Raw genomic sequence first — 27,183 nt, 5'->3', positions numbered from 1 at the left:
AGCATCAAGTTACATCAGTGTAGCAAACAGTAATGGAAGAAGGTGTTTATAGATTGATACACTTGAAGAGGCTTGGTCTTTTTTGGATTTGATGAATGTGCGTAGTGGGAGATAAATGTCATTTTTATTGTACCCCCCCTTTGTACTCTCACTACTCTACTCTGAGGCAAATTGGAGGAAGAAAGAATGATCACACAATGTGGGGAAATAAGACAGCAGAGATACAGAGATGTGGAAGAAAATATCTGAAAACAAAGTGAGGTGGGAAGAGTAGGGGGTAAACAAAGTGTGAAGTAAAGGACAGGAGAGAGCAATTAACTGGGGAGTAGAAAGGCAAGTTACTTGCCTTGATTGGTTTGGTAGATAGACTAGTTGTAGAGGGAACATCTTTTTTCAGTCAGAATAGTCATTACAGTAAATGCTCCCCATTTCAATTTTGAAACCCTTGTCTCAATCTCTAGGGCTGCGTCTATACTACAGTGATCTTCCGAAAGACTATCTTCTGGAAGATCTCTTTCAGAAGATTGCGTCCGCACGCACGCATGCATGCACGGATCAAAAGAGTATCTGCTCTTTTGAAAGAGACCGTCCACACAACCGTCCTCTTTCAAAAGAACAGGCCAGGGATAGAAAAATCCAGCGCCATGAAGACAGCTCTTTTGAGAGAAGAGCCCCCAGAGCGTCTACACATGCTTTTTTCCAAAAGAACCTTTCAGAAAAAGGCGATCTTCCTGAGAGTGGAATACGGCTTGTGGAAGAAGAGCTGTGTTTTCAATTTCTGATCAAAAGAGTGCATTTTGTGTGTAGACATATGCTGGGTGCTCTTTCAGAAGAGGGGCTGATTTTCCAGAAGGTGCTAGTGCAGACACAGCCTAGGTGTCTTATAAACCTTGCCAATGCAGTGACAACATGACAAGTATATGAATGGTTGGGAAAAACAAATGATACCTCTTAATTGCCACTGCTATTTGAGGTATGCCAAGCCACCATATAGATCAAATATTAAATGAGATATATTTTTGGTATTATACCGTAACAGCATACAAAATTAAAAATTAATTTGGCCTGTTGATTTTAAAACAATGCCCTTTTAAAATTAGGATGTTGAAAAATTCTATAAAATTTTGCTATTTTCCATGGCCGCATGAAAAGTGGACACTGCTTAATTTTGCACTTACAGAATCATAACTGATGTATACTTTTTTGAATGACTCCTTGACTTCCCAGGGGTCATCTCTTGGCATGAAATAGTAGCTCAATTTTCGTGACCATTCAACTTTTTTCCAGGTGTCTCATTCAGGACTGCAAAGGAAGATGCTTGTTTCTCTAGCATCTTTATGATGAAGGCACCTGCTCCCTAAGAATGCACGCATGTTCCATATAGGCAGCCATGCAAACTAGTGATCCATATTTTATTTGCACTTTTTATTGTGTGATTATTTGAGGTAGTCAGTATTGCTGCCCTTATGTAGCATATTGTAGTATCGCTTTGGACTTTTTTTCTCTTTCTGTAAAGACTTTAGAAGGTAAACCACATTCCATAAACAAAAGTAACTTATGTAATATCTTGATGAACTTTGATCTAGAGGCTCTGTAGTTTGTTCCTCTTTCAATTTCTGTAGTTCTGCAGTCAGGAAGATGTCTTTTAAATGCTGATCCTTATTTAATGTCATATCTTTTTGGTAAATGTTACTTTTAATCAACCTGCATCTCCAAGAATAAATACTGGTTTTTAAAATGCTGTTTTCAAATGTTTTTTCTTCCCAGGGTAGTAGGAGCAAAAATTATTTGGAGCAAAATGATTTAATTAAACATGAACTTACTAAAGAATATATTTTGAAACTTGCATAAAAATGAGTCTAAAGTGTCCTGCTTGCATTTCGTGTAGGTTAAAAGCTAGATACTTACTTTTTTTTAAGGTGCAATATGTATAACTTGTCTCTTGTTATGCCTCATAAAAATTTAGTGACAAGATTACCGTTAGACTTATTGTGTAAATGTTTACATTTTATTTCAGGTTTGAAGAATAGACATATGCTTTCCACTGGGAATAGTGCTAACACTTCTGATACACAATGCCTTTAAATGAGAAGAACAGTGTGGTTTTTGCATATGAGTCCTCTGTACACTGTACCAATGTTCTACTCAGTCTCAATGATCAGAGAAAGCAAGATCTTCTTTGTGATGTTACTATTCTAGTGGAAGATCAACGATTTCGGGCTCATCGGTCTCTGCTTGCAGCTTGTAGCAGTTATTTTCTCTCAAGAATTGTGGGACAGTTGGATGCTGATCTCCTCATCACATTACCTGAAGAGGTGAGTGGCACTAATTGGCAAGCTTCTGCACATTGCCATACCTATGTTTCTGCACCATTACATTAAAACAGGCTGATGTTAACTTTAAGCAACTGATCATCTTACATCAAGTGGTTCAGAAACTGGGAAACTAGTTGGTTAACAAACTTCTGCTTCACAGTTGTCATGTATGAGGCGATCAGGATGTGGGGGACACTGAAATGAGAATGTATGTGAGCTATTTCACGTTACAGTATCTCTTTAATAAGCTGTACATTAAATTAATATTGCTTCCTTGGAGGGTGTAGCTTCTGTTTGAAAAATACTTTGTGCAGCACAAGTGTTAAGTTCTCATGTTCCCCAAGCTGGTGTAGGTCTCAGATGCTGCTGAAAGTGTTGCAAATCACTATGCTCTGTGTGTAAAAAGGGAGTACTTTGGAGCCAGTCAGCAACCTTTTGATCAATGTAAAGAACAGTCTTCAGTCATCTTTAATTGTCTTGAGGGGCAGGACACATTTAAAATAACTTCAGAGTTGTGGTAAAGTAACTTTATACGCTTCAAATTTTGTTAATCAGTCAAAATATTGAACGTTCATTTGTCCACATTATTACTCAAAATAACTATCCCCTATTCCAGTGTTTCTCAAGCTTTTTTATAAAGTACCCCTTTGTTCCCCGCCCCCCCCCCCCCAAAAAAAAAAGTATCCTAAGGTTGTACGCGTACCACCGCTTGAAAACATGGTCCGAGGGTAGTCTGAGGTCTCGAAACAAGTGCCATTCAACCTTTCCAGATTATTGTACCTTTTTCAGGAGTCAGATTTGTTTTGCATACCACTGTGTTACACCTTACTTAAAAACTTACTTACAAAAACATGCAAAAATATTCCAGAAGACTACTGTTGAAAACTTTCTGCTCTGTTATTATCAAATAAATGAATTGGAGTAGAAATATTGTGCAGTAAAATTACTTTAATCCAACCTCTGACGATTAGGAAATTCTGATGGTTCAGCATCTGGCAAAAATAGTCCTATTTATGGAGATAATCTGGCAAAATTTGATGGTCTGGTGTACAGTAGTCCCATGAGGGGATGCATTCTGCGCAACCCTCACATAGCTCCACGTTCACGTAAGTGGGGGGGAGGGGTGCTTGGTGGTGGGTTGGGGCCATGGGAGGGGGGCAGGGGCTTTAAGCATCAGGTGGGTTAGGGCTGCCTGGGGGTGGAGTTGAGCTGGCATGTGCAGGGGTGGTGAGCTGCAGATGCATGGGGTAGTGAAGAAGCTGCAGCTGGGTGCTGAGATGGTGAAGAAGCTGAAGGAGTGTGGAGTAGTGACGTTTAATAGTCTGGAAAATTTGGTAATCCAGCACCTGCCTGGTCCCGGATGTGCCAGATTAAAGGAATTTTACTGTACTTACATTTCAGCATAAGGCGTATGAAGCAGCAGAAACAAGTCATTGTCTGAAGTTTTAGACTATACTGACTGTTAGTGGTTTTTATGTAGCCTCTTGTAAAACTAGGCAAACACCGAGATGAGGTGATGTACCCACTCCTCTCCCCGCAGAAGAACTTGGTGTACCCCGGATTGAGTAAGTAGGCATCCTTCAGTCTGCATAGACTATGGATCGCGCCCTTTATAGTTTCAATTGAGGACTTCATTTACAGTGTCTACTGTGACTATGAAGACCCACACGAGAGTGACAGTCGTTGCTGCATCTCTTGCAGATGTGGTGGGTGTCTGGCAAGTCCTTAGTGTGCTTTCTGTGCGCTCACTTCTCCTCTGCTAGCTGTCTGATCCTCATCTCGCCCTTCTGAAGGCCCTTGTGTAACCCCTGCCTCCATCTGCTGCGGTCGTCTGCTAGTTCTTCCCAGTTGTCCAGCTCGATGTCTACCTCCTCTGAGGTCTCTCTTGCAGACATCTTTGTAGCGCAACTGGGGGCGTCCAGGAGGTCTTTTGCCAAAGGCTAGCTCACCATACAGGATGTCTTTTGGAATCCTTCCATCATTCATCCTGTGGACGTGGCCCAGCCAGCGGAGTCGACGCTGCCTGAGGAGGGTGTGCATGGTTGGGATTCCAGCTTGCTCGAGGACGGCGGTGTTGGTCACTCTGTCCTTCCATGATATTCCAAGGATGGGCCTGAGGCAGCACAAATAGAAGACGTTCAGCCTCTTTTCCTGGAGGGCATACGGGGTCCAAGTCTCGCTGCCATAAAGGAGGGTGCTGAGGATGCAGGCTCTGTAGACTTGCATTTTGGTGTGAGTGTACAGCTTGTTGTTGTTCCACACTCTCTTGCTGAGTCTGGACAGAGTTGTGGCTGCTTTTCTGATCCTCCTATTTAGCTCAGTGTCCAATGACAGGGTGTCAGTGATGGTGGACCCGAGGTAAACGAACTCGTGGACGACCTCTAACGTATAGTTGTCATGGATGGGGATTCAGCAACATCCTGACCGAGTACGTTTGTCTTCTTTAGGCTGATGGTAAGCCCAAAGTCCTTGTATGCTTTGGAGAACTGATCCAGTAGTTTTTGAAGCTGGTCTTCTGTGTGAGACACTACAGCAGCATCGTCTGCGAACAGCATGTCTCTGATGAGGACTTCCCGCACCTTAGACTTACTTTCAGCCTTGCAAGATCAAACAGTTTCCCATCAGATCTTGTGTGCAGCAAGATGCCCTCTGTTGAAGATCCAAAGGCATGCTTCAGGAGGAGTGCGAAGAAGATCCCGAACAATGTCGGAGCAAGCATGCATCCTTGTTTGATGCTGCTCCTGATTCTGAAAGCATCCGATAATGCGCCATCATATTGGATGGTTCCTCTCATGTCTTCGTGGAATGACTGGATCATCTTGAGTAACCTTGGAGGACAGCCTATCTTGTGGAGCAGTTTGAACAGACCATCCCTGCTGACCAAGTCAAAGGCCTTGGTCAGGTTGATGAAGGCTATGTAGAGTGTCTTCCTCTGCTCCCTGCACTTCTCCTGCAGCTGCCTTAGAGAGAAGACCATGTCAATGGTAGACCTCTCTGCGCGGAATCCGCACTGCGATTCGGGGTACACCCTCTCAGCAATCTTCTGGAGTCTGCCAAGGATGACGCGAGCGAACAGTTTACCAGTGACGCTTAGGAGGGAGATTCTATGGTAGTTGTTGCAGTCGCTTCTGTCTCCTTTGTTCTTATACAATGTTACAATGTTAGCATCGCGCATATCCTGTGGAACCTCACTTTCTTTCCAGCACAGGCACAGTAGCTCATGTAGGGGTTCCAGGAGCGTGTCCGCGGCACACTTGATTACATTCTTCCAAACGAAGCCACAGCACAGAGTGTCGTGGAGACACCCATGCTCAAAGTACTGGCATCAACTAGACGTGGTCATCACTAGGCGTAATAACCTCAAAAACGTCCTTCTGACATGCAGCTATCATAGTGCTGACTGTGATACAGATCACTCGCTAGTTTGCTCCAAGCTCAAGCTGACACCCAAGAAGCTGTACTGCTCTAAACCTGCTGGAAGGCCCCGCATTGACGCTAGAAAGACAGCAAACTCGGAGAAAGCTGAAAAGTTCAGAGAGACCCTCCAGAAAAATCTGTGCAGCGGCCTTGGGGGTGCCGATGTGACATCCAAATGGCAACATCTGAGGGATACAGTTTACAACACGGCCTTGTCGGTGTTTGGAAGAAGAGCTAGAAACATGAATGACTGGTTCAAAGCTAACTCCGATGAGATGATTCCAGTCATTGAAAAGAAGTGCCCTGCACTCCTGGAGTACAAACGCTCACCGAGCCAGAGTACCCAGCAAGCACTTAGAGCGGCCAGAAGAACAGTACAGCAGACAGCCAGGTGCTGTGCCAACAACTACTGGCTCCAGCTATGCGGCAGCATCCAGACCTGTGCCAACTTTGGTAATGTCAGAGGAATGTACGAGGGTATGAAGAAGGCATTAGGACCCACCCAGAACAAGATGGCACCTCTGAAATCCAAATCTGGTGAAGTCATTGCTGACAAAGCCAAACAGATGGAGTGCTGGGTTGAGCACTACTCCGAGCTGTACTCACGCGAGAACGTTGTGGTTGACGCAGCCCTCGATGCCGTCGAGCTCCTACCAGTAATGGACGAACTGGATCAGGAACTGACTGTGGATGAACTGAAGAGAGCTATCGACAGCATTGCAGCAGGAAAGGCCCCTGGCCAGGATGGTATACCGCCAGAGGTAATCAAGTGTGCCGCAGACACACTCCGGGAACCTGGATTGAGAAACACTGCCCTATTCTAAATGTATACAATTTAGAGTAATTTTGCTAGCAAAGGAGTGAACTTACAGTTATCACTTGTCTTCCAGCTCCTCTCTCCACACACACATCCATGCTTTTTCTGATTTCTGGCAGCCAAGTTTCTACAGTAGACTCTTTCATATTTGGTAGCCATGGGACCGGGAGGTTGCCAGATACTCAAAAACCCTTGAAATGCATGATTTTGAGTTGCATTTAACTCCACATTAACACGAGTTAAGCACAACTCAAAATCCTGCTTCCCCTAGCCTTTGCTCAACCCGCACGGCCCTGGTTCAACCTCCTCCAGCCTCCCGTTCACTGCCCACACACAGCTCTGGTTCACCTCCCGCCCCAACTGGCTCTGGCTTCAGCTTACTACCCCCATGCAGAACTCTGGATCAAACCCCCCCCATCCCAATTCAAAGCCCCTGCGCATGGCTCCAGATCAGCCTGCCGCCCCCTTCTCCCCCCCCGCCCAACATCAGGCTCACAACCCCCACGCCTGGCTCTAGCTCAACCTCCCTGCCCTGGTTCAACTGCTCCCCTCCCCCCTTGCGTGTGCAGCTCCATCTCAACTCCACCCCCGACCCCTGCATCCCCAGCCCACCCCGTCTTAACCCCCTTGACCCCCTCCCTTGGCACCAACCCACCTGCAGACTTAACCTTCTCCAACTGCCCTTCCCCCAACCCCAGGACTTACCTTTCAAAAGGAGCTCCAGGTGCTCGTGCTGCTTCCTCAGCTGTAGAATAGGCATTCTGCCAGGGAATAAGCGGCCGCCTGACTTACACAAAATTCCAGTTATGTGAGGATGTATGGGAATGCAACTCTTACATAAATCGAGGCACTACTGTGTTCTGGACAATTGAGAGGTATACCTAGCAATGCATAACGCTAAATCAAAACAAGACTGGTTACTAAGAAACAAACAAAAATGTATGCAGGGTACTTTTATGAACAACAGTAGTATTGTACACTGTAAACTTATACTTTATGTGATGTTTTCATTTGTATTTACATTCACTATACTGTACTTGTAGCAAACTTAACTAAATCTTACTTATGGTTAAAATGCCAATTATTTGAGAGTTCCAAGTGATAGAATGTCAGTTAAGATGGAGTTTACTGTATTGATCTCTCTTTTTTTTTTCAACATAAACTATATAGAAAACATTTAAAGGTACCAATTGAAAAAATGCCAGAAGTCTGGAAAGCCTTGAACAAATGACACTGGTGTGCTAAGGAGCAATCAATCAGAATTTAACAGCCTATTTACCATCCAAGAAAGCAAATAGCCTATGTTATCTGGAATGTTCAGAACCTAGAAGGGATTTTCAGTTGCTGTATATTTAAATGTAAATTAAAAATCCTTTGTGCATTTTAAACAGTCCTTCATATTAGCACTTAGTTGTTGAGGTACGCAAAGTAACAAGAACACAAGCAAGCTCATGGTTTAACTTAAGTGCTGCCATCTTGGAGATTATGCAACATGGAGCAGCAGTCAATTACTTCATTGTCCATCTTAGTTTTCATAATGGTGCATTTTGCAGACTTAAGTGTAAGACTCTGACTTGCCCACTCTGCTTGGTCCTTTTCGTCTGCTTGAACTGCAGCAGCAGACCTTAATTTACACACTGATGCAGTGTCTTGTGTCTCAACTGAACTTGTTGTTTCAATCTGTAGGCTAGGCATATAGTAGTGCATTAAAACCAATATTGTACTTCTAATTAAACCAAAAACAAACTTTCTTGTCCACTGAATCCATCCCATCTAATATTTCCTTTCCTTTTCCCACCACTGTTCCCATAATTCACATAAATCATTCTCACTCGCTGTCCATCACAAAGCATGAAAGAATAACTAAGCCTTACTCATCCTTGTTTGAGCTGCAGGAGTCTGCATCTAAGGCTAGTAAAGAGGAAATAGACTTCCACTTTGAGAAAAGTGTGTATTACTTTGTATTCCTGGTCCTGTTAGAGCAGCTAAATTTTAAATTTTTTCATCGCAAATTTGTTTTGTTATTACCAAAATATTTATAAAGCAGATGCCTTGTTCCAGTTTATGAAGTATGTACATTTGTGTGCATGGGATATTGAAATGTGCAGCAAATTTAAACCACCTAGGCTTTGCTTCTCATTTGTCAAGAATGTGGGAGCTAAGAAATAATTTAAGTAGGTACATGCTTCCCTAACCTGGTGGATTAGAAGACTTCAGGATCCTGATTGTGTACCTGGGTGTCAGTAACCTCAAAAAAAGAGCTAGCCTTTATCTACTATATATTTGAGAGCATTTATGCATCCATCCGTCTATTCAAGAATTCCTCCTAAATAGTAAGAGCTAGGACCACCAAACTTGGTATGCAGCTTCCTTTTACAACTTAAGTGTTTGGTTGTGTCAGGACAATGTGATATCCATGTTTCTCATCAAACAAAAGGGAGGCAGTTATACTCCAGAATGACAACAGGGGTGCGGCGAGCAAGCTCAGCTGCAAGAGCGGCTGCGAGCTAGCCAGCACAGTCCCTGCTACCCTGGGCTCACCCCAGGAATCAAAGTTGCCAGCTAGCCAGTGCAGTCCCAACCTTGACGCCCCCACCACCTGCTCTGACTCCTGCACCCCCACACTTCCAGCCCCCCTCTAGTGGAGGACCTGAGCAGCTCTGGGTAAATCTTCTAGTACTGTAATAAATTACTGAGATGAATCTATGTGGATGACTTCCTGAGAACGCTTGTTTGATTGGTTACTCACTCAGCTTTGAAGACAAACCAGCAATCCATGTGCTGCAGTTAACAGATCAAGTATATGTTAAAGCAGTTATAAATATAATGGACAATGTTATTTGCTGCTTCCTGGCAAATTAGGATATCATATGGCTTTCCATGTCCTCTTGACTGAATGGAAGCAGGAGCACTAAATGGATTGGCACAGAATTCTAGGGCTGGAAGGGACCTCAGGAGGTCATGTAGCCCAGCCTCCTGCCTGAAGCATGTAGGTATGCATGACCATATCCAGAGCTGACCACAAATGTGAGTGATTTATTCCAAAAAGTCAAAAGATCTGCCTTGATCTTTTACTCTTGGGTGGGAAAGTGAAGGTGACCCATAGAGAGTAATAAACATATGGATGCATTTTGAGATAAATTTGCGATTTGAATTGACACAGAGTGGCAGTTGATTTCATTGGTGCCTATAAATGCATCTTACGAGAAACATTTCTTAGTGAATGCATTGGAACCTGCACAGGGAAAGTCATTCAATGATACTCAGTAGCTCTTAGGATCATCAGGCTTCCAAATAAAGTATGCTTAGAACTGGGGAAAGCTTACTCAATACTCTTGTTGGTTTAATAAAACACTGATTGCTTCTTAAGTGACCTGCTGAATGATAAATGGCGGAAGCTGGTCTCTGAATCAAACATCACTAACTCCCAAATACAAAACCTAACACTTGCTAAAAGTTTATTCTGTAAGCTAAAGGTGCCTTAGGAAGCTTTAAGCTGTGCAGTCATAATTCTTAGGTTATATAAATTCATGTTTCATGATTTATTTGAAATACAAATTATGGTTGTAAAATATTAACAGCCATCTCATACTGAATTTCTTGTTTCATTTTGAAGTATGTGTTTGTTTTGTATTTTTCATAATCTTTGTTCACATTCCCTTCTCCTAAATAATGTGGGGGAAGGGAAAAGGTCTCAGACTGGTTATTCAGCTTTAATCTAACACGTTGAATAGTTCCATGCAGGAGGTATTACCTTAAGCAGCAATTGATATTCTCTTTACCCATCAGTGTTTACAATGAAATTTCTGATAGTTCGTCAGGTGCCAAACTGAAATAAATTTTATTCCCTCAGTTATTCTCAAACCACCGTGTTCTCATTTTTGCCATCTTCAAAACTGGGACTTCAGTTCATGGTGAAACTCATTCACATGCTGCGCCAGATCCTTTTTTTTCCCCACAGTGTGAAACACCATCTGCAGGCATGTTTCATTGCTCTTACACAAGAGAGAGTTCATTTTACCTTAACTAAAATGGTTATCTTACAAGTATTGGCATCACAAAGTCACTGGAGCATATACTGAAGAAAGCTGAAAATCAAGGTTGAGTCATGCTGGCATGGCAATTTAGGCAAGTTTAACTTATGATGGTATTGTACCTTTGTAAGTAGTGCCCAGAATGCTTTATCCAACACTTTTTTTCAGGAGTACAGGTTGAACCTCTCCAACCCAGAACTCTCTCATCCAGCAACATTCATAATCCAGCACAATTTTAGTTAGCTGGATGACCACTTATCATGGGTGTGAACCAGTTTCCCGTGGTCCCAGAAAGTGTTTACAGCCACCAGTCCTGGCTCTCAGTGTTCTGTGCTGTTATTTAGCTGTAATTTACCCCTAAATGTCTTCTAAAAACCCAGTAAGCAGTGCAAGTGTTGGTAGTGCTGCAAGATAATACAGACCTCCTGTGGTCTGGCAAATTCTCTGATCCAGCACTGGTCCGGTCCCGAGGTTGCCAGCTTAGAGAGGTTCAACCTGTACAAAATTGATACATTATAGAAACACAAGTACAGATTATCTGTGACTGACTTAAGAATTACAGTAACTGTCTGCTAAAGCAGGAAGTAGGTGCACTAATGGTAGTGTGTTAGAAAATTCTTAATGAAATAGTTAATTCTTAATTCATAACCACTCTGGTTTGGAAGAGAGGTTGAGTCAGCATATGTGTTCTCCTGTAGCAGCCACCTCAAGTCTAAGTCATAAATTTTCCAGTATGTGGCGTCTTGATTCATGGAGTATGGATTCAGTTGGCAAACAAGTGATTAGTCATTTTGATGGTTTTCATTATCCTGTTTTACACTGCTTCCATTTAAAGCTAAAAAGTACTTCAGAAATCTAAAGGATACAAAAAGTTCTTGCATTGAAACTTGTTAAACAAACCTATTTAATGCACTATATGATAAAATTAGCTGCTAAAGGAAACTGCTCACTTTGTTCATTACTACTTAATTATTTTAAGAATTGTACTTTCAGCCCAATTACATCAAATTAAAAGATACTTATGAAGAGAATGACCATTTCAAAACATTGTAATAGTGTTGGCTGTTTCAGTTCATATACACAGCATGCTTTGCTAACACTCAGCAAATCATGTAACGGATCACTAGTAAGACTTATTACTTGCCACTTCTGCCTATATGTCAGGGATTTGGAGAGGGGTGAATTGACATCCTCTTTCCTCTTGTGGTTTTACAGCTGTTTTGAAGCTAAATTCATGTGTTGATTGTAATCAGCGCCATATCTGTTTCTGAGAGATATGCAACCCCATTTTCTGTTGTCACAGGCAGGTATTAATGGTTTATTGTGTACATTGCTCTACCCATCAAGGCTTAGACTGGCAAATTTCCTTCAGTATTTCTTGTACATTGTTCATATTCCTTCACATACAGTCCTTCCCATAACGGTTCTATCAGGTGAAGTGTAACCTGGTCGTAAGTACTCAATCATGTCAATTAAGGTGTTTAATGTTAAAGTGAAAAGGAGCATTTGTGACATAAATGAACTGAGCAGTCTTTTTATCTGTGATGTCTTGTTGATATTTGCTGGTTCTTACTACAGATCTATCCCATGGTGGCGATTTTACTGGGTGATTGAAATCTTTTGCTTGCTACTGATAAATTGTCTGAAATTTTAGTTGCAGCATTGATGTGAAAAGTACTAACAAATGACTCTGAAGTTGTTCCAGATAGACAGTCTGTCAGTTTCTTACACTTAAATGGAATCCTGAAGCAGAAATTCAAGAATGATATTGAATCATTGTATTATTCAGCTAATCAGTACATTTTTTTCCAGCACAGATGCAGAATGGATTCCAAGTTGCTAAGATTGTGCTTAGAGTACATGTTGTTTTGGAGTAAGTCCCACTGAACTCACTGGCATTTCTGTTTTTGAGAAAACAAATACAGGATAGGCTTTCCTTGGAAAAGCCCAGTTAGGCTGAAGTAAAGTAGGGAATAGACTTATGGCATCACTAGTAATGGTCTGTGGCCATAATATTCTAAAATAAGGAACATGAATTAGTGGCAACTGGCAACTTTAGATTTCTCTTACTGCTACTTTCTGTACTGTATATTTGAATGATAGTCTAAACTTAGTTAACTAATCAAATAAGCCATAAGGATTAGCTAAGAAACTTTATTTTTCCTAGCTCTATCAAACATAACAAACATCTTTGGAACTTGTTAAACCACACTTGCACTAAAAGGCATAGAGAGAATCTTGAAGAATGATGCATTGCCAAGTGAATTATTTAAGTTACTAACGAGTTGATCCACATTGTTCTTAAGACATTTTGGTATCTTCAACCACATCATTTTCTCCCAGTAAGCAATCTCTCTTATGATGTTTTATTCTTGCAACTGCATCATCTTCCTCCGCTATATACACTTGACATGTATTTCTTTTTCACCTATTTACACCTAATTACATTCTTCAAAATGTGTCTAGATAGGGCCTAGAAGTTATAACTGTATTTTTCAGGGGAATTATAGGAGTCGGTGTGTGCTGCATAAAGTATTCCCTTTTTCCGTCCAGTCTATTGCACTCTTCCTTTCTATGCTGCCTCCATCCTTTCCTATATGTTGGTTTCCCTGCTTTAAGACAATGTCTTATCTATCTCCTCTGCTGTACTTGGCCCAGGTCCACCACCATATAAGCATAGAACAACAACAGTCCTATCCAGCCTGTCTGTCTCTGCATGTTGTACTGAGAAATAGAAATTGAAAGCACAGAACTTTCAAAAATCGAGAGCTGGTAGTTAAGCTAAACAGAATAAAACCACTGATTCATTTTTAAGGAGACTGCAAGTGTAGGTGTAGTACATTTGTGATGAGATTTAGTTGTAAACATTTTTAAATAAGAAACTGAGTATTTTCATTGATTTTATCCACCCTGATATGGCGTCTGTGCAGAAAGAAAACAAATTTCCTTTAAATGGGCAGGGAGGGATGTGCTAAACTAATGAAGTAAATAACGGGTCATAAGCAAATTCCTATTATTACTGATCTCAGAATTCGTAACCTATTAGTTTGTGAATGAAAAGTGGTGGCTACATGTAAAAAGGAGTTTGCTAGATGACAGAAATATGGTAAGTTTACAAGTAAATTATTCTTGAGTTTGAAAAGAAATCTGACGATCTAATCCTGCTTTTGCATATGTTTACTGCTTTTCAGTGGATAGTACTTTTAACTGTTGAGGAATACATTGTTGGAATTTTGTCTTTATCTCTGTGGAATAGTGTGCTATAAATGGGTCATAGTAGAAGTGCCATATCCAGAGTTGGATTTTTGAGGGAGCTTGTCTAGCTATGAGTTAATTTTTCTTAAAGAAATTAACTGTGTTTTCATCTCCTCATTATTGCTCAGAATTTTTCCCCAGGACTGGATCTGTTGTTTGATGCCTGTTTTGATCTGACCAAGCAGGGAGTAATTGAAACCCCCATTTGCTGTCTTAAGCCAAAACAATAAAACTTTGCCAGCAAACAGTTGTAGGAACAAGATAAGTAGTTCCCGTGGCACTGATCAAGGCAGATTTGAGTCTGTTTCACAGAGCTGTCTTATGTGAGTGATTGGATTGTGATATGTCAGGTTTCAGCCTATCAAGAAATGGGCCTTACTAATGTGTTTGTTCTTTTTCTTTTTTATAAATAGGTCACACTTAAGGGATTTGCTCCTTTGCTTCAGTTTGCATATACTGCCAAACTTATTTTAAATAAAGATAATGTGTCTGAAGTTTGCAAGTGTGCAAAATTTTTGGGCATGCAAAATATTGAGGAATCTTGCTTTCAATTTCTGAAATTCAAGTTTTCGGACAGTAAAGCAGATCAGGAGGAATGCCCTAGAAAGAAGTGGTGTACCTCACGCTGCCAGAAAGCAAACATTGCTCTTATGGATGATGGAGACCTAGCAATAGAAGGTGAAGTGGAGGAATTTTTGGAAACTGAATACCCTGCAACTCCTCATTCAAAGCTCAGCACAGATGAAGAACATGCAAAAATATCTCATCTCCCTGATAATACCAGTCAAACATGTGATCCTGCATATTTAGAAAAAGATAATGCTTCTGGCTTGTTTTCCCTATGCCCAAAGTATAGAAAGTTCCAGAAAGCTTTTGGGAGTGAAAAAGTCCATTCTTCAGAGATTGGTTCCAGTATTAAAGATGACCAAATAACATCAGCTACAACCATTCATCAGAATGAATTATTTAATGATGCCATACAGAAATCTCAGGCGTGCACAGCTGTGCACTTGGTCTCACAATGTGAAGAGACTCAGGAAGAAATGGAAGAGGGGGAGGAAGAGGTAGAGCAAGAAGAGGAATTGAAGAGGGCGTCTATGCCTCAGAGTATTTCATGTCCTGTGGATAAAACAAATGCTGCTTCTCTTCCCCAAAACTCTTCTGTTGCACCTCATGAACTTTTTTCTGCACCTTTTCCGCATGCATATGAGCAATACAGCAGCTTGAATTTCAGCGGTATGCAAAACGCAGTTGTAACTGAAAAACCAGTAACAGCTACCATAGACAGAAATGACAAGCCTGTCACTGAAAATCTAGATGATTCACTGACGAAGTCTAATTTGTGTACTAGAGAAGATGTATGTATTACATCGAGTGATCGAAGCAGTGTGGAGAGAGAGGTAGCTGAACACCTAGCAAAAGGGTTCTGGAGTGACATTTACAATACAGAATCTGCGTGTCAAGTGAGTTTGTCACCTACAACAACAAAAGAATGCTCAGAACCAATATCTTCAGGAAAAAAGTCAGAGTGTCCATGGTTAGGTATCAGTCTCAGTGAGAGCCCTGAACCTTGTTTTCAAAGAACTTTTACAACTCTGAACTCGGTCAACTGCCCATTTATAAGTAACCTTAGTACTGAAGTATATGCAGACAGCCCAGAGATAAGTAGTGGAGATTATGTCCGGGAATCACAACAAGAACAATGTCCATATACTTGTGTGATAAGTTTGGGAGAAGACTCTGAAACTGACACTGAGGGAGATAGTGAGTCCTGTTCAGCAAGAGAACAGGAATGTGAGGTGAGGATGGATTGGCTCTGTTTGTTTCTATACATCTTTAAGCTCTGTCTTGAAACCTAGTTTTTGACCCTCTTAAGTACAATTTTCTTTCTTTGTTTTCAAAACTCTAGAGAAAGTATCATTTTCTTTCTCCATCTAGAATGGTCAAACTCCGTTGGAATACATCTAGTAATTTTAAATAAGTTGTTAACCAAGGTTTATTGAAATACATAGCCTCTCTGATAAGTTGTCTACACTGAGCCCTAGTGCCAACAGTTTGATGCAAATAAACAGTCTCACGAATGCAAAATGACTGTTAATTTGCATAATAATGGTACAAGTAATGTGCATATTCATAAGGCTGATTTGCATAATATAAACACAAATCAAGCCGTGTAGAGGTGGTTCTGCTGGCAAAAACCCCTTTTGTTGGCAGCCCCTTATTGCTTAGAAAAAAATCAGGCATTAGACGCTGGCAGCAAAGGGGTTTTTGCCGGCGGAACCATGTCCACAAGGCTTGATTTCTGTTGCGAACATGCAAATTAACCTGAAATATGCAATTAGCTAGTGAATACGCAAATGTTCACCATTTTCAAGACTGCTTATTTGCATCAAACTGTTTGGCACTAGGGCTCAGTGTAGACACAGCCACAATGTCATGGGTTTGGAAATAAATGGGCAAGATGAGAAAAGACATGTCACTATTAGAACAGCTTGCATAATTTTCTAAGGAAAAATTTGTCATGTAGTTCAATTAAAACTGGAATATTTTTTTCATGAAAGTGCTTCTTTTGACAATTTCTCTCACTGAAAAGTTTGAATGACTTTTTCAGCTGTTCAATACTGATTGTTTTTATAGTTAAAGTGTGTTTTACAATGTATTTAAGTATTATGAAAAATGTTTCATATTAAAGTCTTTTTGGGGATTTTCATTCCATTGGAAACTTTTTAAAATCTTTGATTTTAATTGTAGTTGGGGCAATTTCTTTTGAGCATGGGGAAGAATTCTTGTTTTTTGTCAAGCTATACTCTGTATTATTCCAGACTACTTTTATATTGCACTTGTTTCTACTGCTTTAGTTATGTACTATCTGTTTCTTCAACAGCAGAAATTGATTAGCATCTTGTTCTGTGATGAAGTGAAGAACTCCTGGTTTTCCTGTTGTTTTTTTGTTTTTTTTCCCCTCCATCTCTCTCAATATGTTGTTTTGTTGTTGTTCATATAGTATAACTCGTACCTTCAGCTGAATGACTTAGCTAATCCATTTCCACAAACTATGTAGAAAAATGGAAATCTGTATTTTAAACATGCTGAAGTTACAATATGGTGATGTCATGTAGAACACTTCACTGCTCTAAAGACATATTTTACCTTTTAGGATTTAAGAAAAGTTTCATCTCCCAAAGTAAGCAGTGCACAACTTGCATTGAAAGTAAGTGAGGAAACAATGCAAGCAAATTCCAAGGCTGAATTTGGCCCATTCCTTAAATTCATGGAATGGGAAGTAGTATTGCTGATGGGAGTAGCATTCTATCTGCAACTTTAGTGTTCCTGCTGTTCCAGGCAGTATTAGTAGCAACAGACTGAAAGACTCCCTCCCTTCAGTCTGTTTTTAGGTGAAAGTAAACTGACCTTTTAGAGCTTTATATTTATTTTTATTAAATTTGCATATATTCCCTCAATAGCTTATTTTGAAATATAAACCCTGAAAAATAAGAATGGCTTTCAACATGTCATCAACACTTGATTTGGGCCTTAAATTGTTGCTATGTGTTTATATTTGTGGCAGCTGTTGTCCCAAAATTCAAGTATGTATAGCAGTAGCAAATGTTCAGTTCCATATATAATAATGTAAAGTGTTAGGAAACCTAAATATAGGGGTCGCAACCAGTTGCCCTTAGAATAGATAAAATTTACTACACATTAATAGGTGTAAAATTGTGTATTTATATAAAATAGATGTGCAAAGAGTTGAGGATAAAATTCAGACTATGCTTGGGATGCCTCTTAGAAGGTCTTATTTAGTAACTCTGGGTTTCTCATCCTGTGGTTTGACACACACTACTGGATTGACGAAATGTTTCAAAAGGTTATGTGGTGGCTCCTGTCCCACACATCTGGCTGGACACTCATCATGATGGAAGGAGTCTGAATAGACCAAATTTTGAGTAAGTGGCACTTCAACCCTTTGAGCTAGGTCACAACTTCACTCTCACAAATATGGTCCAGTCAGGTGGGTGTGGTTAAGCCTGAGTGGTGCTGGAGCTCTGGAGGTTGTAATGCCAAGAGCCCAGCCAGCTCCACAGTGCAGGATCTGCCACTGTGGCCACAGTGGTGGCCAGGACCCAACCCCATTGGGATGAAGGATCCAGCTGAAATCTCCCTTAGGCCTTTACTCCTGACAGTTTAGTAGGTTGTGACAGGACATAAACATTTACAAATATTTGGTTCCTGAGCACAAAAAATTTGAGAACCACTGCACCAATACCTGGCCTGTTGTGATCCACTGCATAGGGTAGATTTTACTGTTAAATAAACACTTTTTGAAAAACTTGAAATTAAATGTGCAAAGTCTTTAAATCTGTGAGATATCTGCCTGAAATCCCAGGATTTTCTGTCACAAAACAGATGTGGTATTAGATTGATTTTTGCCTCCACCACTAATATCAGTGTTGTAGTTCTGCTCATGTTCTTCTAATGAAGCTGCTTTTTATAAATGTTATTTAACTTTAGTTTCAAGAAACCCCTCTAGGTTAGCTGATTTTTCATTTTACTTTTATCAGTTTCCTCCTTGATTCAAACCTATATTTTATATTTTAGGTAAAACTGGAATTCAATGCACAAACAATCATTTCACTTTCTAGAAATGACTTTCAGTCATTTCTGAAAATGCAGAAATTGACTCCTGAACAGCTGGATTGTATCCATGACATCCGAAGGCGAAGTAAAAACAGAATTGCTGCACAGCGCTGTCGTAAGAGAAAACTCGACTGCATACAGAATCTTGAATCTGAAATAGAAAAACTGGTATGTATAGAAAATTCCTTAATGAGTTCAGACTCATCCCTCAAATTAGTTTGTTTTTCTTTGGGTCAGCCATTTGGCCACTTGTGGATTTAGCTGCATAATGTTAGGCACTCAGCTTTGAAGTTTTGTTCACATACAGCATTTTCCTACACTAACATTGCTATGCTGACCTTGTATAAAATACAGGTCAGATCAGAGTATATTGTTTTAAAATTTATGGTCTAAATGTACCGTGTAGCTCTAAAACCAAAAACGAAGTATTTAGCATGAGCCTTGTTAGTACCAAAACATTGTTTGTAACCTACTTTAAAGTTTCTTTGGGAGGGGTACAAACTATTCATAGATTTCCTTGGCACCAACAACAGTGTGCCTTCAATTTAGCCTTGCAGAAACAAGAGCCACAGTAAAAATGACTAATTGCTTTACATTTTGGTATGAGCTGAAGAGGGAAAATGGACTACGATTGTGCAGTTCTACCCAACTCCTTTGTAATTGCTTTCTGCATCGAGTGTTTTCTGATTGTTGTTGTGCAGTAACCACAGTTTCAGATGTGTCTCTGTAGAGGGACACATGTTCTATGGCATTATTTAGCTGTAACGTACCCTGATTATCTTCTATGGAGCCCAGTAAGCAGTGGAAGTGTTGGTAATGCTACTAGACAATACTGCCCTGCCATAGTCTGGCAAATTCTCTTGTCTGGCACTGGTCAGGTCCCAAGAGTGCCTCATTAGAGAGGTTCAAACTGTAGCCCAGTGCTGTACTGTAAGTGGCACTAAGATGCCCAATCCATCTAGATTGATTGACTCCACTGCCTAGGATGCTCACCAGAGTCCATGGTGCTATTACTTGAAGTAGTCCAGGGCCCATTATACACAGCATAAGGTGACCCCTGCTGTTGTTGAGTCATTTAGTCAAGTGCCAAAACCTTGCCTCCAGACTCATGCTGTTTGCATGAAATGCTCCAGCAATAGTAAAGGTGATCTCTGGAGGGTGATGGAGTCTTGCTTAATTGACCCTATTAAGCCACTTGCCTGAAGTCCCTTGCATCAGGGAATTACCTGAGACTTCTAGGTCAGATCAGCTTCTGTGTATGTCACTCAGCTTGCAAGACTTGCCTCAAAATCACATAGATGCTGAACATGCAGACTCTGATCTTCGGATATCTGTCCTTCATTGATTGGTGGATGAACTCTAATTTACATAGGGGAGTTCCTTTTCCTCTAACTCTGACCTCCCTGACCCTAACTAGTCACAGATGCGTTATTATTTAAATGGGTGGGAGTGAGGGGGAAGCTCAGAGGACTTTGTTCACGATCCCTCTCCTCACTGTAAACGTCTTAAGAGCTTTGTGCTATTGACCTGGCCTGTTACGTAATTCTTCTGCATGCCAGAAGACATGATACAGGTGCTTACAGACAACAGCACCATGTAATCTTTGAACAGGTAGGGAGGTGTTAGATCAAACTCCTTTTACCAAGAGTCAGTGAGCCTTTTGGATTTTCTGTTCAAGAACTCAGTTATGCTCCAAACTGTCTAACCTCATTAGAGGTCCAAATGTATATGGCAGAATACCTCATCAGATTGTTCAACTTAGGTCATGAGTGGTCCCTCAAACCAACATAATATAAAATGCATTTTTCAGATTTGGGTAGTGCCAGCAATCACCATCTGTTAGATGACCCTTCATCAGCAAGTGGAATAGGTAATGTCACGTCTTCTGGTCACAGATTTTATCAGATATCTTCCTAATGTCCTGGAGGGCAGTACCTTCTGAACAATCCCCTTCCCCCAACCCCCATCCCTTGCTTCCCCAGCCGTTCCTCTGATACCAAGAGTATTGTGCAAAAGCCATCAGAATCATACAATTATAATTGGGTAGCACCTCCTGGTCTTGATAACTTTGGTTCTTCTTCGAGTGTCCCCGTGGGTGCTCCACATTAGGTGTCGGGCTCACCCGGCGCCGCAGATCGGATCTTCCAAGCAGTTTCTGCCAGACCGCGCATGCGCCGGTGCGCGCCGCTCCCTTGTGTGCTCCTGGCCACGTGCGCGATCTGGTCCCTGCCAGTTCCTCTTAACCGCCATCGGCTGCAGACGGAATCCGACTAGGCTACGGCCAAGTTAGAGTATTCAGTGGTTTTTAGCTGTTTTCTTTAAAGTTTTCAAGTTCTTAGTCTATTGTTAAGTTAGCCAGTTGTTATTTTCAAAAAAAAAAAAAAAAAAACCAACAAGAAACAACAAGTGGGACGGAATTCAGTCCGGTCCTAGTAACAAGCGGAGCACCGGAAGCCAGGAGCCTAGGGCCATTAGCCCTCCTGCCGCGGCAGGCTATCTGAGAGGGGGAAAACAGCACAGAGAAGGTGCTAAGTACCCCATTAACAAGTAAAAGACTCACCAACAGTGTCCTCTTCAGGATTCAAGAAATGTGAGTCTTGCCGAGAGGCAATGCCAGCGTCTGATGGGCACAGTCACTGTATAAGGTGCCTTGGGGAGTCCCATGTCACGCAGAAATGCTCCTTCTGTGCAAAATTAACAGCCAGAGCAAGGAAGGACAGGGAGATGCGGCTTAAAATGCTGCTATTCGACAAAGCCCTCCAGCCAGACGTGCCGGAGCAGCCGCAGAAGGAGGGACCCTCCGGGGCCCATGAAAGGAAAGCCGCCTCCCTCACCCCATCAGCGCAAAAATGGAGGAAAGTCTCCCCAACCCGATCCCTGCCGGCAGCAACAGCGAGCGGGACGAGAGGAGCGCACAGCCCCCAGCTGCAGTAACAGCTGATCGGCGGCGGCACGGAGAGCCATGTGGAGGCAGCTCAGCCTCCGATGATCAAACAGCCACCCCGCACTGCAGGCAGGGTGGTGGCTAAACAAGCGCCGGTACCGGCAGCACCGCAGGCAGCGGCACCGACCCCCGGGGAACCGGCGGTGCAGAGCGCGCAGGCATGCAGCCTGCAGGCACTGGAGGACACCGCCCGCGCGGCACCGCCCAAGAGCGTGCCAAGCGCGGCGCGGACGGGGCCGAGATCCCCTGCACGTCGGGGGGTGGAGCCACCCCCTCAAGGGAGGGGGAAGGCTGCACAGAAAACAAGGCACCGCAGCCCCTCTCCAGACAGGGCTGCAGAGTTGCTTTCTCTCAGCCCTCCGCTCATGCTGTGGACTCCAACTAGAAGGCAGGGGTCCCCCCTAGCCTACCCGTAGCCCCCGTCTCCATTTTTACAACCAGCCTCGCCCTGGCTGGGATCACCCTCACCCTTTTTGGGGTTTGAGCCGCTGGAATACTATCACAAATCGCTCTCTCCAGTGTCCCATGTCTCTCGACGATCTCGCTCCCCCAGACGCAGGGGGTACGCACCAAGGGAGTGGTCCAGGTCACCTTCCCAAGAACAGTGCCCATGCTGCCATGGTCGTCCCTATCACGCGGGGCATAGACACCACCGGCATTCTACCAGGGAAAGATCCCCACAGACGGTCCCGTATCCCCGAGGGCAATCGCGAATGGGGACAGAGACTCAAGTATCTCGGGGGAACTGGTTATGGAACCCCAAGATTTTCCCTCGCAAGCTTCCAGCAAGCGGATGTACCATCGCCAGCAGGAACCGGAAGGGTCCAGAGAGGCGTATCCTAGTGGTTCCTCGCTCTCTTCCCCGGACGAGGCTACGGCCCTGGGGGACGTCCATCCTCCGGACAATCTCAAACAGTTTCAAGAGCTGTTTAAAAGGGTGGCCTTCACGCAAGGCATCCAGACAGCAGAGGTGCAAGAGAAACACCATAAGGTCCTCAAAAATCTGAGACCTCTGGCCTCCTCCAAAATAGCAATACCGCTTGACGAAGAAATTTGGAGTCCGCCACTACTATATGGCAGACCCCTGCGACTATTCTGCCTGTCCACAAGAGAGCGGACAAGAAATACTTCTTCGTGCCGGCGAAGGGCATGGAGTTCCTGTTCAGCCACCCACAACCAAATTCCTTGGTGGTAGAGTCGTCGCAACAAAGATCAAAGACATCTCAATTCAAGACGGGGGAGCAGACAAAGATGCCAAGAAGCTAGAGCTGTTCGGCAGAAAGGTCTATTCCTCCTCCACACTACTGTTGCGAATGGCAAATTACACAGCGCATCTAGCGAACCACAATTTTGACAACTACACTAGGTTAACCTCCCTCATGGACTCGCTTCCAGAGGACAAGAAACCGGTGCTCAAGGCCATCGTGCAAGAAGGCTACGCAGCCTCGAGGACGGGAGTTCAGATCGCCCTGGATGTTGCGGACACAGCAGCACGCTCCACAGCTACGGCAGTGGTGATGCGAAGGGAGTCCTGGCTCCAGACTTCTGGTATACCGAGGGATCTGCAGGCAAAGATCGTCGATCTTCCCTTCGACACGCAGAAGCTGTTTGCTGAATCAACTGACCCGGTCCTTCATTCCAGTAAAGATTCAAGGGCCACACTTAGGACCCTGGGGACTTGCACCCCTCCATACAGAAAGAAACAGCAGTACCCTCAACAAAGACGGTACCAGTACCAGCCACAGCGTCCCCAGTACCACAGGGGTTACGAGCAAGGGCGACATCAACAGCACCAGCAGTACAGAACTCCCAGGCGACGTTCCCAACAGAGCCGTGCGTCCTTGGGGCAGGGCCAAAGGCCACAAGTTTGACACACAGATCCAAGGCTGCGCCATCACTACCATCGCACAAGGTCATCCGAAGCTGTTATTCCACCATCGCCTCCGACCATTCTACGACCAGTGGCAAAGGATCACCACAGAGAAATGGGTGCTGGAGATCATAGCCACGGGGTACGCCATCCCCTTCCAGTCGCTCCCACCGCCACGACCTCCACCCAGGCCCCACCTCCAGGAGGCCTCCCACGTAGCGAGGCTCAAGCAGGAGGTAGACCATCTCATGCTCATAGGGGCAGTGGAAAGAGTGCTGGAGCAACTGCAAGGGAAAGGGTTCTACTCGAGGTACTTCCTCACAGAGAAAAAGACAGGAGGCTGGAGGCCCATCGTAGATTAGATCTTCGAGGCCTCAACCGGTACCTGCGCAAGCAACGCTTTCAGATGATCACAATCGCCTCCATCCTTACGGCACTGGACGATGGAGATTGGTTCGCAGCCCTCGTCTTACAAGACGCGTATTTTCACATAACTATCCATCCGGCTCACCGACAATTCCTCCGGTTCATGGTAGGCAAAGAACATTTTCAATACAAGGTCCTACCGTTTGGCCTCTCCTCGGCCCCCAGAGTCTTCACCAAGACCTTGGCAGTGGTGTCAGCCTACCTGCACAGACAGGGGGTATTTATATTCCCGTATCTGGACGACTGCCTACTCAAAGGGGCCTCAAAGGAAGAGGTACTACGCATGATACGCGTCACAGCAGGCACGTTCTCTTCGCTCGGCCTGGTTATCAATCTGGCAAAATCAAAGATAGACCCCACACAGGACATAGAGTTCATAGGGGCACGCATAAATTCTATCACAGCGAGAGTGTATCTACCAGAGACACGCTTTCGGGCCATCGGCTTCCTCGTGCAAGTCATCACCTTCAGCCCTACGGTGCCGGTTCTGACGTGCTTACAGCTGCTGGGCCACATGGCAGCAGCGACGTTCGTAGTACAGAACGCCAGGTTACACATGCGCAGCATGCAGCAGTGGCTGGCGAGCGTATACAAACCGGCAGCACACACCGTTCAAAGGGTGGTGTCGCCCACGACAGAGGTGTGCAAATCCCTGCAATGGTGGGTAAACCCCAAGAACATGCTAACAAGGGTACCCTTCCACCAACCACAAATACCGGTTTTTCTTACTACAGATGCCTCCCACGTAGGGTGGGGAGCACACATGGGCGAAGAGGTGATGCAAGGACTGTGGTCCTCCACGGAACAGTCACTGCACATAAATATACTGGAGCTCAGAGCAGTGTTCAACGCCTGCAGACACTTTTGAGACCATATACAAGGCAGAGTAGTCGGGATCAGTACAGACAATACCTCCACCATGTTTTATATAGATCAGCAAGGAGGAGCTCGGTCCCGTGCCTTATGTGCGGAAGCAGTCCGGTTGTGGAACTGGTGCATCGCCAACAATATAACTTTGAAAGCTTCGTACTTACCAGGCGCTCACAATGTGAAGGCAGACCAGCGGAGCAGGCGTTTTGCACTCACGCACGAGTGGCAGATCCGTCCCGATCTGCTACGACCGATTTTCCACACATGGGACTTTTGGCAGATAGACTTGTTTGCCACTCAACACAACAAGAAGTGCCCACGATTCTGCTCCAGGGCAGGACTGGGACGGGGGTCCCTGGGGGACGCATTCGCGATCTCCTGGAGGGGCCCCCTGCTTTACGCTTTTCCTCCCACAGTGCTGATCCACGAAGTCTTGCAGAAAGCCAGGAGGGAAGGAGCCCGAATGATCCTGATAGTCCCAACGTGGGATCGACAGCAATGGTTCCCCCTACTCCTGCGCATGTCGGACCGTCCACCGATGCCCCTTCTGGTGGCGCCGGATCTGCTCACGCAAGCCCAGGGGTCCATAGTGCATCCGCACCCCCAAGGCCTGCGACTACAAGCGTGGTTAATCCATGGCTCAGCTCCCTAGAGAGCACATGTACGGAGGAAGGGCAACAAGTCCTAGAAAGTAGCAGGAGGACTTCCACCAGGAAGACCTACAAGCAGAAATGGACTCGCTTCACGGCATGGTGTTCTACCAAACAGCTAGCCCCCCCTTTCGGTGCCTATACGTGTAATATTAGAGTATGTACTGGACCTCAAGAGAGGAGGACTCTTGCTATCCTCGTTAAAGGTCCACCTTGCCGCCATTTCGGCGTTCAGACACGAAGAGGAAGGGCACACGGTGTTCGCCCATCCCATGGTTACCAGGTTCCTCAAAGGGTTGGTAAACCTATACCCCCCTCGGAAACCACTTCCACCTTTGTGGAACTTGGACCTGGTGCTTAATGCGCTAACGGGACCACCGTTCGAGCCTTTAGCCACGGTTTCCCTCTGCCTCCTTACGATAAAGACGACCTTCCTTCTTGCAATCACGTCAGCTCGCAGGGTGAGTGAGCTTGCAGCAGTTATGGCAACGCCACCCTGCACAGTATTTTCCAAGGAGGCGGTAACCATATGGCTGCATCCAGCCTTTGTTCCTAAAGTTTCTTCTGAGTTTCATATTAACGAACCTATTGTTTTACCCTCGTTTTATCCAAAGCCTCATAACTCTAACAAAGAGGCGTGCCTACACCTCCTGGACGTGAGGAGGGCGCTAGCCTTCTATGTAGACAGGACCAAGTCCTTCCGGAAAATGGATAGACTCCTAGTCTCTCTCGCTCCCAAATCAAAAGGAGAAGGTCTCTCTTCGCAGAGAATCTCGAAGCACATCGTATCCTGCATAAAAATGTGCTACGAACTCAGAAAGACTCCTTTACTGGCCACGCCCAGGGCTCATTCCACTAGGGCAGTGGCGGCATCAACAGCCTTTTTCAAGGGCGTTGCGCTAAAAGACATTTGCAGAGCGGCAACCTGGTCATCCTATGACACCTTCGCCAAGCACTACGCCCTTCACAGGGTATTCCAAGAGGATACCCAGCTCTCGACAGCAGTCCTCTCGGGGACAAGCTGTACATGATCCGATTACCCACCTCCTATCTTGGGTTATTGCTGGGTAGTCACCTAATGTGGAGCACCCACGGGGACACTCGAAGAAGAAAGAAAGGTTACTCACCGTAGTAACGGTGGTTCTTCGAGATGTGTCCCTGTGGGTGCTCCACTACCCGCCCATCCTCCCCGCTTCGGATCTCTGTTTAGTGTTTTGCAGGAGCATCCGAGGCGGTTGGTCAAGGAACTGGCAGGGACCGGATCGCGCACGTGGCCAGGAGCACGCAAGGGAGCGGCGCGCACCGGCGCATGCGCAGTCCGGCAGAAACTGCTTGGAAGATCCGATCTGCGGCGCTGGGCGAGCTCGACACCTAATGTGGAGCACCCACGGGGACACATCTCGAAGAACCACCATTACTACGGTGAGTAACCTTTCTTTCTTATGTTGATTGGGTCTCTGATTCTGACCACATCTGTGCCCTAGATCTCGGACCTAGATTCACAGACCCATGGCCAGTTACTTCATCCAAACCCTCTTGGCCTATACCATAGTTACTTGGATGTTCAGCAATTAATTCCACAGGAAATTTTGTTCCTTTATTCAAAACAATCTCTTAAATATAGCAGGAAATCTTCCCCAAGTATACTTACCTAAGGAAGAAATAGGTTTTCTGGGTAGTCCAAGAAAGAGCTTGCAAAGAAGTACACCTCTTAGTTTTTTCTACATCACATATTTTACCTAATGAAAAGGTCAGTTGTCTGTTGTTAATGTCCCCCTTCCTCTCTTGAGCATATAGCTGTGTTCCTTTTTTCATTGCTCAGTGAAGGTGGCTTTCCTGGAGGCTTTTACTTGGTCCAGGAGGGTAACAGAACTTCCAGCTTTGGTTGTTGATCTTTCCTATATGATGCTGTATACAGATAAGGTTAGTGTCAGACTTAAGTGGTGT

The 27,183-nt window shown here is 44.1% G+C and overlaps 1 protein-coding gene across 7 annotated transcripts in view; it reads left to right on the top strand.

Annotated features, from left to right (window-relative positions):
* The window catches only part of BACH1 (BTB domain and CNC homolog 1), a 51,386-nt gene that overhangs the window by 15,001 nt on the left and 9,202 nt on the right, over positions 1–27,183 (top strand). For 6 of the 7 annotated variants that reach the window (XR_012645962.1, XM_074997147.1, XM_074997128.1 and 3 more), the window contains 3 exons: positions 2,018–2,315; positions 14,252–15,637; positions 18,438–18,644. Coding sequence is in view for 6 of the 7 variants with exons in the window: in XM_074997147.1 (XP_074853248.1) it covers positions 2,076–2,315; positions 14,252–15,637; positions 18,438–18,644 (1,833 nt within the window). In the remaining variant the exon portion in view is untranslated. The remainder of the gene's footprint in view (positions 1–2,017; positions 2,316–14,251; positions 15,638–18,437; positions 18,645–27,183) is intronic. The other variant, XM_074997157.1, reaches the window with a different exon arrangement.

The sequence above is a fragment of the Carettochelys insculpta genome, chromosome 1, assembly GCF_033958435.1.
Source record: "Carettochelys insculpta isolate YL-2023 chromosome 1, ASM3395843v1, whole genome shotgun sequence".
Classification (NCBI taxonomy): domain Eukaryota; kingdom Metazoa; phylum Chordata; order Testudines; family Carettochelyidae; genus Carettochelys; species Carettochelys insculpta.
The sequence above is the reverse complement of the archived record's forward strand: the minus strand, read 5'-3'. Positions and strand labels throughout refer to the sequence as shown.